The following is an 11,452-nucleotide window of genomic DNA, read 5'->3' on the forward strand; positions in this document are numbered from 1 at the left end:
GTAATCAAGTTGCTGTCGATTTGGCCAACTAGCAGCTAGGGGCCATATAAAATGGCCCCTTGCTCCCACACTCCAAATTGTGTATTTACGAAATTTTATTTGATGTATATAGCAGACTTCCACAGTCTCTCTCTCTTTCATATGTGTCTTGCTCTCTACATAGCAGTGGTGTGCATTTTTGCTATGCATTCTGACATGGTATCAGAGCCCCACAGGTGGCTTGAAGCTTGGAGACAGTGGGACGTCAAGGTTTTGCTGATTTGAGGTGTTGATTGGAGATTGTTCGGGCTGTACGGGACTTGGAGATTGGGTAGAAGGTGACCATCACCATTGGACAGCCACCTTGCATTTTATTTTTGCAGCCTCTTCATCTTCTTCTTCCACCCTCCCTTCACAAGACCTTGAGATGGCTGAGAAATAAGTGAAGATCCCAACACTTCACACGTTAGGTTCAGGAAGCCTATTCTCAAACTCTTATCCTCTTTTAAGCTTTCCATTGCTGCACTGAAAACCCTGAACTTTCTCTCCTCTCCACTCCTCTGTTGTAAAACAAGCTTTTCTTTTCCCTTCTTCACTTTTCTTACCCCACCGTGGCCTCTTCCAATAATGTGAGAAGACCTAGGGAGAAGGTGGAAGAGCTTGTGCTGCATAACACAAGAGATGAGAATGGAGTTTTTGCTCCAACAAGATTCAGGGTTGGGGCTTGGGTCTACATGTAGCCAAGCTCTAAGGGACCACATCGAGTGTGTCAACTGGGGAATATGCTACATCATTGGAAGGGGCGACTACAAGGCTTCAAGCATACTAAGAAGGAAGGACTAGTTGCCATAGTGCATCATGTGTATTCCCTCGGAGACCTGTACATTCAAGGCCAACGACCAAGGTTTCCTTCAAATTGTCAGTGTAACATAAACACAGCTTTAACAACATGCTAATATTGGATTTTTTGTTTCAAATTTTCTTATGATCCTCCATTTTCTTATGTCTCTCTGCTCTGCAGATAGGAACAACCACTCCAAAGCCTCATTGGAGTTTTCTATGCTCTGCATGCATCCATTGGAGAGACAATGTTTGTATCTCAAAGCCCAAGTGATCTTGTACAGAACAATATCTTTTCCTTTTCACTCATACTTTGTAGATAAAAAACGAGGTTTATTTGGCAAGCTAGAAGAGATCCCCAACCCCCTCTTTAAAATCCCGAATAGCCTAAACCAGATGCTTGGACCATCTTATGCTTAAAGTTTAAGATGGTAAGTGATATCAAGACATCACTTAAGTTTTCAAAGGCATCTAGGTCAGTAGGGCTAAATTGGTTTTGTCCTTTACATGTTTTTGTGCACATGTTCAATTCCATGCCAATGCACCAAACAAAAACAATGTATATTTGTAAGGAGGTACGGTCTGACCAAATTCAAGGATTACTAGGAGAGGGTTGGGAGGTTAATGAGGGATCACATCAAGGTGATGTGTATAAGTGCAATGTAGTAGAGACTATAGTGTCTTGCAGGTTCTTGAAGGCACGCTCTATTTTGTACATGTGTCTACACTACCAAAGATGGATGAAAAAGCACGGGACATGGATCCCACTTCAAGCCTCAGAAGAAGAAATTATGCTTATTGAGGTAGCTGTGATGATGCAAAATGGATGGATTGATCGAGTGGCAGAGCAAGCAAGCATTGGAGCCTAACAGACCTGCGTCAATACTTTACCATCATGGTCTTTGAGAGTCAAGTTTCAAGTTGATGAGAAGAAAGGTATATCTAATTCCACTACATGTCTAGAATTAACCCTTACACTTTTTGGTTATTGTGTCACTTTCTATATTTTTACAGAATGGGAAGCGCAAGGAGGGAACCATGGGAATTATGTATAGGAAAATATTTTGATTTTTTCTTTGATTGCAGAGGGTGGTTGAAATTGACGCATTTGCAGGGAGAGGCGGCGACAGTAAAGACCAGGCCAAGGTCCATGGACATGATGCTGCGTTGGCGCACTATCTTGGTCGGCTTCTTGTGGATGGCATTGCCATTATCCACAGGGACTACACCCCTCAATCTACCTTCACTCTCTTCTTTTTGAAATCCCTCTCTAAGGTGCTCTGTGTAGCCTCTAATGGCACAGAGCACCAAATGTATAGTTCTGATTTAAAAATCCCTTGCCTTTGATGTTCTTGGTTTTGGATTTAGGGGTAAGCTTCTTGCTCATATAGGTATAGCCAAAAGCATAGGCATAGAGGATCCTTAAGAAATAGCCCAATCACTCCTTGAGCACACTCTGCCCAATAACAAGAGAAGGAAGCTCAATATTGTAAGAAAGCTTTTGTAAAGATAATGTATCACTTCTTATTATGAATACAATACAGTTTTTGCAAACTTATTTTCATCAAGTATATCATTGTTTTTTCTAGTTTGTACCATCAATGTTTTTGTGAATGCATCAAAAATGACCTTGGGAGCCTAGGGGAGAGTGCCAGAACAGTGCGAGTTTTGAGCCTACACTGCTGCTATAGAGCCCAAATTCGTACTGTTTTGGCACAGCTTCCTCAGCCCTTCAGGAGCACTTCTGATGCATTGGATGACAAATAATGTAATTTTACACATGATTAAAGATATTTTTATCTTGTAAATTACTGTTTTTCATAATCAATGTACTCAACTTCATTATAAATGCATCAGAAATGATTCTGAGTGGCTAGAGGAGCAATGCCAGAACAGTGCGAATTTTGAGCCTGCACCCTGCTGTAGAGCCCCAATTTGCACTGTTCTGGCATAGCTTTCCAAGCCCTCCAGGAGCTTTTCCTGATGCATTGGATGACAAATAATGTATTTTTACACATGATTAAAGATATTTTTATCTTGTAAATTACTATTTTTTATAATTAATGTACTCAACTTCATTATAAATGCATCAAAAATGATCCTGAGTGGCTTGGGGAGTAGTGCCAGAACAGTGCAAATTGTAAGAACCCCTACCCGTAGGGCGAGGGAATCCTTTTGATAGGCGGTTAAGTCTCATGTTATTTTCTGATTGACGACACCTCGATCTCGTAGAAATACGAGGTTACGAGCAAACGGAAGGACCTAACTCTATCTCACAGGGAAAACATAGTCATCCTAAAGGAAATTCTAATCCCCAGCATGGAATGTGCGTGGAGATGGAACAAGACCCACACTTGGTTCAAGGAAGCCAATGCCTTTTTCCCCCCGTATTTCATGAGGCACGGCCGCAAGCTCGGTCCCCTAAAACAAGTCTTGTTCGGGACTCTACTATTTCCTAAGTATCGTAAGTTACGACTAGTAGAAAGCTACTCGACTGATCGGGTCCACCCATCCTTAGAATGGTACCGTCAGGACATCCATTCTCCCACTTTCCACACACTCACCCGTTCAATTATTTTCTAATTAAGTCCTACCACACTGTGAAACACTTAAAAATAAATTCCTTTGTTAATTAATTACACTTGATTCCTTAAAAGAAATCTTCCTTAGCACAACATTGAAATCAACAAACATCCTTAAAGTGAAAAATATTTACAAAGACCCTGGAACCGGGCCGATATTCCAATCCAAACTTCCATGTCCAAACCATACCCATAACCATAACCACAATCCAATCACAACCACAACCACAACCACAACCACACCGATGATCTAGAATTCGATCTTCCAGCCTCAACCAGCTAGGTAAACCTCACGGACCGTCTCCCCTCGTCGTCAGCCAGCTGATGAGGGCCAAGCCGTCCTATCACCCCCTCAGGTACTGCCGCTTGTACCAAACCCTCTCGCCCTTCGGAGGGGACGTCTCCTCATGAGGTGGGGGTTAAGTCACCGCACTAGCATGGACCCACAAAACTAGGCTGCATATATACATCACCCTGTTGGTGAAATCCAATTCCCAGTGGCATAGGAGGGGATTGCCCTGGGCCGACTCCCGGCCTCGCTATATCCTCCGCTTGGCTACACAGGCAAGCACGGACTTAGCTAAGGGGGGAGAAGCTGTACCTGCATGCTAGCAATAAACCAATAGTATATCCAATAAAAAGAGACATAGCCTTTATTCAATGAATTCACACATTAACAGAAACCATCGTTTCGGAAAGACAATGATTCAAAAGCAAGATTATTTTCTTATAACTTTACTTAAGAGTAACCATAAGGTACTTTAGGCCATCTATACTAGGGGTTTAACCTTGGTTCCTTTCCTATTATTTAGAATCTTTGCATTAAGCTTCATAAAAGAGAATTTTACTTAAACTTGTTAAATGACCAACCTGGTTATCGTTTTCGTGCCTATTCGCTCCGAGGGGCGAAGTCGATTGCAGGGATGCGATTCGCTTCATTCCCTCCTTGGGCAACGCGTGGTTCTTCATTTCGACGGCGTTTCGGCGCCATAGGAGCACTAGAGTTTTAAGAGGATAGAGAGAGAACGGGGTGAATATAAGATGTTGGGAACTTGGGGAGAAAAGAGAGAATTCTACTGGTTCAAACGGATTCGAAAACGGAGTCCGTTTGGGGTAGGAAAAGCTTGTTGGGCTTATGGGTAGGAAAGACCTCTTAGCCTAAGCATATGGGGGGGAGTGTACGCCCAGGGAGGCCTAGGGAAGAGTGCATGGTTAGGAAGGCCTAGGGAAGAGTAAGGCAAGGGTTGGAGGACAAGCACACTTTAAGTCTATTCACACGGGGGGGAGAAGAGTGTAGGACATGTCCTAGAGCTTGCTGGAGGGCTTTTTCGGAGAAGAGGGCTAGGAGGGTCCTTTTATAGGTGCTGGAGGGTGGACGTCCGCCGCGTGCGGGAAGGCGACACTTGGGTGGTGTAGGTGTCTGGGAGAGAGTATGGGCACGAGACACCTATGGGGGTGGAGGTGTCTCGAAGAGAGAGAAAGTGTGACACATGGGGGTGGAGGTGTCCCCAAGAGAGAGAGAACGCGACACCTATGGATAGAGGGTTCTGGGAGGAGGGGGTACGTGTAGGGGTGTGCTGGAGGGTGCGTCTAGGTCGTGTACACACTTGGGTGTCCCGAGTGGATTGTCGGTCGTTTCACGGGCGGCGCCCGTGGGTGGGGCCCACGCCGGCCACCACCGTTGTCCGGGGGGTCAAAATTTTTTTTTTGACAAAAATGTCCGGCCTTGCCCCGTGACCATGGGGGCGTGTTCCGTTCGTTGATTAGACGCCTGGATAGTTACTATTTTAGGTTGGAAGCTCGCAGATTAAAGGCTTAAAAGCTTAATTAAACCCATTCCGGGTACCCGTTTTTAGTTCAAAAAAAACTATTTTAAGTGTAAAATTACGCGTAGATTCTAAATTTGGATTCAAAATTATAAATTTCTAAGCAAAAATGGCTCATTTTTCAAAAATAGAAGTTTTGTGATCGTAAAAATGACAAACTAAGTTATATTTTTCAACTCTGAAGCAAGTACATTGTTATTTACAATGGGTATGTTATATTTCTCAACTCAGAAGCAAGTACATTGTTATTTACAAGTACATTGTTATTTTTCAACTCTGAAGCAAGTACATTGTTATTTACAATGGGTATGTTACATCCTTCCCTACTAAAAGAACTCGAGATGTCCGCATCTCGGCACGAACTCTGGGTAATTCTTTTGGAGGGTTGACTCTTCCTCCCAAGTGGCATCCTCCTCAGGGTAATCTTTCCATTCCACTAAATGTTCCCTAAGGATTCTATTGCGAAGCACTCTTTCTCTAGAGTCGATGATTCTATTAGGTCTCATTTCAAGGACTCCGTGAGTTGGCATTACAACTTGTTCATCATCAAGAACATGATCAGGATGAGGCACGTATGGCTTTAGTAAGCTTACATGGAATACATCATGGATTTTGAGGTGGGTCGGGAGGCGAAGTTTGTAGGCATGTTTTCCCAAACATTTGATGACTTCATAAGGCCCACAATACCTTGGACTCAGCTTCCTAAATTTTCCAAGAGATAAAGAACTTCTCTTTGGCCGCACTCGAAGAAAAACTTTGTCTCCTTGCTGGAAAATTCTTTCAGATCTTTTGGTATCAGCATAATGCTTCTGTCGATCCTGGGCGGCTTTAATATTCTTACGAATAGCTTTGGTTTGTTCTTCCATTTTTTCAAGCATCATCCTAGAGGCTTCAACCTTTAGTGTGGGGTCAGAGAAATTTAAGGGAGACAAACATTCCTGACCATAAAGAGCTTTGAATGGTGAGATCCCTATGCTTTGGTGATAGGATGTATTGTAAGAGAATTCCACTAGAGGGAGATACTGAATCCACCTCTTTGGTTCATGCCCACAATAGGCTCTCAGGATGTCTTCTATAACCTGATTGACTCTCTCAATTTGATCATCTATTTTTGGGTGGTAAGCTGTACTACTGAAACTAAATTGTGTTCCAATAGCCTGGAATAATGATGTCAAGAACTTTGAAGTGAAGTCAGAGTCCCGGTCACAGTGACTATTCTTTTTGGCAATCCATGAAGCCTAAAGATTTCCTTGATGAAAAGGCGGGCAATATCAGAAGATTTAAATGTCTTCTTTTACTGGGATAATATGGATCACTTTGGTAAGCATATCCACAACTACTAAAATAGAATCATATCCTCCCTGTGTTGTGGGAAAACTTGTGACAAAATCCATACTGATACATTCCCACTTCATCTGAGGAATGTCCAACTAGAGGTTGGAGTTTTCCGGGCATTTTGATTCTTTCAGCTTTAATCCTTTGACATGAAAGGCATTGTCTGATGTATTGAAGGATATCTCTCTTCACTCCAAGCCAAAAGTAACTTCTCCTTAAGGCATTCAAGGTTTTTGCATAACCTGGGTGTCCTGCTATACGGGGCTATCATGAGCTTCATACAAGATCATCTTCTTTAGTGTAAGATCTTTGGGAATACATAACCTATGCATGAAGTAGAGGCATTCATCATCGAGGGTGTATCCCTTGTGATCAATACATTTTCCTTTTCTATGGGTGCCTCCTTGTGAACTAGGCTTACTAGCTTTTGGTAGTCATGAGGTGAAACCTGCTTTACCTTCTCTAGGATGGGGTTATTTGGCATAGAGATTGCACTTAGAAAGGATTTGCGACTTAGGGCATCTGCTACAACATTATCCTTTCCAGGACGAAATTTGATATCAAAATCAAACTCTTGCAGAATCTTAATCCATCTCCTTTGCCTCATGTTGAGATTGGGCTGGGTGAAGATCCACTTTAAACTCTGGTGGTCAGTTATACAAGCAGAAACTTACGGCCTAGGAGATAGTGTCTCCATAACTTGAAACAATGAACAACTGCAAGGAGTTCCAAATCATGGGTGGCATAATTGACTTCATAGGGTTTAAGCTTACGAGAAGTGTAAGCCACAGGCCTTCCTTCTTGAATTAACACTACTACATGTTAGCCTAATACCGGGGCTTGTACCGGCGCTATTTAACGGGGTGTAAAAAAGCCACGTCATCGGTATAAGCGCCGGTATATGCGCCGGAACCACAGCGTCGGTATAAGTGTCGGGTAATACACCCGGCGCCTATACCGACGTCTATACCGGTGTCTATACCGGCGCTTATACCAGCATCTGTACCGACGTTAATACCGACGAAAATACCAATGAATATAGCGACGTCGGTACCGGGGCATATACCCACGCTGTAGCAGATTTTTTTTTTGGGCAGAATAGTGCTGCCTGGCTGTTGCCTAGCTGCCTGCAATGAGCAGGATCAACAACAGCAACAGACAGCACCATTCTGTCTACAATAGAGCACACAAACAACCGTGCTCGTTTGCATATTCTCCTGATCGACAAACAAGAAATTAAATTAAACATTAATACTCAAGAATGTTTTGATCATATTTCATTAGTTTGAAGGTCATCTTACATCATGGTAATGCCTCCCAATTGACGGTCTCTCCTTCTTCTTCAAGCATCTCAAACAAGGCCACAAGGCCATGTTTGTGAGCGTACTTCTCCTCTCGCCTACTTGGTGGGCGATTCATGGCCAACTCCTGCACACACGATTAACAATTATAACTTTTAGAAATCAACATTTAGTCCACAAACATACATTTAAATAAATAAAATTGCTACAAACACTTACGAATTCATGGCGCATGGTTTCGTAACCACCACTCCCGAGATGAGAAGCCCCTATTGTTTGGAGTCTTGCCCTTGCCGCCTCTCTTTGTTGTTGAAACCTGTCTGGTGTCTCGGTGAGCTCCTGAGCAATGGCTGCCCACTCCCTGTCATCTAGCCAAACAGGTTTCTCCTTCCCCTCTCTAAATGCGTCCCTCGCCTCTGACCTATGATGCCCCATCAAAATGCGAGCTGTATACTGTATCCACTCATTAGAGACGACATTCATAGGGTCAGATGGCTGGAACTCTTGCTTTATCTTTGTGTTTATATAATTTTTCTTCCCCTTGTCTTGCTGATCCCATTTAGTCATGACAGAGTCATGAAACTGTATAGTGCACAATTGTCGAATGCGTGTCTTCATTGCTTTCCCTGCACTATCCATTATTGGTGCCCCATCCCTAACTGTGTAAATCTTGCTGTTGTCATGGTCATGTGCACCCCAGGGAGTGGAAGGTGACCCTATGGGTGTGCTATCAACAGATGAGAGCGAAGGACGACGCTCACGTGGTGGTGGTGTCACAGCATCTGTGGCACTACCACCACAACAACCTCCCCCTGAAGACCTACTACGTGAGCGCCGTCTATGTGAAGAGGTGGTAGATCGAGCTGTAAGAGGAGTGGAAGGCTGTGTGGTATGAGGTGTGGGAGCTGCTGTCGTACCCACGGGTGTGGGAACTGGCGTCGGGAAGCCAAATGGTGAGGCAGATGTCCCTGCTCCAGAACCCCAATAACTCTGAGCCATGGCTCTCTGCTCTGGAGTCATGGACGAAAGAAAACCATATAACTGCTGGGGACTCATGCCCTGCGGTGTAGGATTAAATGAGAAATCTGGACTGTAGTCGTAGGGTGGTGAGTCACCCATGGCCTGTTGGACAAAAAACCATATGACAAACTTGTACGAAATGAAAATTACACGGTAAACAATGAATGAAAGAACCATAAGATAAACATTAACAATGATAAACAACATTGGTAAAACTATATCAACTTGCTCCTACAGTAGTGATTATGATGGTAAACATTAACAATGGTAAACAATGAATGGACCTTCAATGTCATAAACCCATTACAAATATGTCATAACTATTTGCATAATCATTGAGATACATCATTTTAAAAATCGTTATCTATTCTATCATCCTCATTAAGATCAGTAGCCCCAAAGAGATCTATGTCTATGTACATTTCAGCATCCTCATCATTAAAAGTCCCTTGATGAAGGATGTCTTCATCATCTATGTCTTCTTCCTCAACTTGTTTTTCAGCTTCCTTGGTTTGCACCTCTTCATTTGGATCTTGCTCTAGTTGCTCCTCTTCCTTTGCTTGCTCCTCTTCATTGTTGATCTCGGCTTGTTCTTGCTGCTCTCCATTACCATGTGCATCCACATCACCTTGTTGTAGCTCAAATTCTTCAAAAATTTGCTTACTGCGGGGGGCGACTTGAACCACAAACAGCCAGCGTGGATCTTTTGGATCCGCTTTAAAGACAACCTGCTCACAATGCTCTGGGCGCACAAAAGTATCTTGCTGATCGGTCCATACCTTTGTGGAGTCCACTTGGATGAGGCCACTCTTGTCTCTACGTACAGTTGCATGTGGCCCATTCATGATTACCTTGAACCACTTCACATCAAAGATAAACAACTCAAAACTTCTGAAGCCAACCTTTAATATATCTTGAATGGTTCCAAAGTAATCAAGCATTCCAGTAATTGTGTTATCATCACTTGCACTTGCACGACTTTCTTGAACAAACTGTGCTATGACACCACAATCAAAGGTTGCTCTTCTTTGGTCTATTCGTTCTACTCGAAAATGACGTCCATGTGACCAAAACGCCCCATATTTGTGATACTACAAATAGCACAAAAAGTTTGTTGATGGAGAATCAAACACAGAGACATGTAGAGAAAAAAAAGAGAGACATGTAGAACTTAAACACTTACATGCCAATCGCATCCTTTTGTAAGCTCCTCCTCCTCCTCCTCTGTTATAGGTAAACCAGCACGTTTGGCTTCTAAAATTGTAGCTTCTAGCCATCTACCTGTGGGAAAGTCCGGAAGAGCTTGCATACCTTCTGGATATGGGAGATTTCTTGTAGTGCGATTCCTTCTGAAACTTAAACGATCTTGTACTCGCTGTCGCTTGAGAGCTTCATATGTCTCAATCCACTTCTCCATTACATGAGAGTTCAAGATGCAAAATTTGTTGATTTTTTCTCTCAAAGTGTTATCCATCTTTCTCTTAATGCCTTGGCCTTGAGGTTCCTCACCAATGACTCGCCTGTTGGACTCTTGAGACCATAGTCGAGGTATCTCTGGATCTGAGGAACTTAAATATTCAGTGATGTAAACAAGGGACTCTTGTATCAGCCACCCTTCTGACATACTACCCTCTGGGCGAGCCATTTGGCGAACAAATCCCTTTAATGTCTTCATAAACCTCTCCAAAAAGAACATCCATCTTGAATGGACTGTTCCAGCAACTGCAACCTCATCTACAACATGAACTAGCAGATGCATCTGGATTGTTAATAAACTTGTAGGGAAAAACTTCTCTACCATGCAGACTGCCTCTATGGAGTTTAAACGCGCTGTCTCCAAAGTGTCTCTCTTTATCTCTTTTGAAGAAATCCAGCGCACCAATGTGCCAATCTTATAGATAGTAGCTCTAATGTCTTCAGTGAGGCAATCTTTTATTGCTATGGGTAGCACAAATTGTAAAAACTTGTGCCAATCATGACTCTTGAGACCACTAAGATCATCATCCTTTGTAAATGCACTTTTCAAGCAATGCATACAACCTGTAGAAGTCCGAAACTCAGAAATTGTCCTCTTGACTTGTTGTTCCTCCATCTTGCTAAAAACCCATGGGGCTCTTGGAAGTAGCACCTTTCCATTGGGTCTAGTGCGAGCCCACAACTCTTGCATACAACCAATCTCTTCCAAGTCATCCCTTTGGCCTTTAGTATCCTTTTTTCCTGTCATGGTGATCTTCCACAGAATGTCAGCTACATTCTTGAAAATATGCATCGGGTCAAGCAAATGGTTTATAAGGAGATCACCCCAATAGGGGAGTTGGTGAAAGATAGAGAGCCTCTTCATCCCAGGACATGCCAAGTTGCCACATTCCTCCCATTTGATCTTCCAATCGCTTGCCTTCAATGCACTTGGAGGAGGTCTTCCTAGATTACCATCCCACAATTCATGATTTTCTGGAAGATACCTAACATGTCCTTGGTAGACATTCTTTCGTAATGCTTTTGAGTATCTTGAATCAAGTCGAGGACCACATACAGGACATGCATTGTAACCCGATATAGACAAACCTGA

At 43.0% G+C, this 11,452-nt stretch overlaps 1 protein-coding gene across 1 annotated transcript; it reads right to left on the minus strand.

Moving 5' to 3' along the window:
• Positions 1–7,831: 7,831 nt before the first annotated feature.
• On the minus strand, positions 7,832–8,398 carry LOC147605905 (uncharacterized). Its single transcript, XM_086792322.1, has 2 exons — positions 8,083–8,398; positions 7,832–7,990 (listed from the first exon to the last, which is right to left on the minus strand). Exons 1-2 carry the CDS (start codon positions 8,344–8,346, stop codon positions 7,865–7,867), a joined length of 390 nt encoding a protein of 129 aa, XP_086648448.1. The 5' UTR covers positions 8,347–8,398; the 3' UTR covers positions 7,832–7,864.
• Between the last annotated feature and the right edge of the window lie 3,054 nt (positions 8,399–11,452).

This window comes from Cibotium barometz, chromosome 58 (genome assembly GCF_041138505.1).
Source record: "Cibotium barometz isolate CiBa-2024 chromosome 58, ASM4113850v1, whole genome shotgun sequence".
Classification (NCBI taxonomy): Eukaryota; Viridiplantae; Streptophyta; class Polypodiopsida; order Cyatheales; family Cibotiaceae; genus Cibotium; species Cibotium barometz.

What these genes read in the sequence shown, in the direction of transcription:
- LOC147605905 (XM_086792322.1), bottom strand. Translation starts at nt 8,346, where the DNA reads ATGAATGTCGTCTCTAATGAGTGGATACAGTATACAGCTCGCATTTTG. An exon ending in AAACCATGCGCCATGAATTC is followed by an intron (nt 7,991 to 8,082) that starts GTAAGTGTTTGT and finishes TCGTGTGTGCAG; the next exon opens with GAGTTGGCCATGAATCGCCC.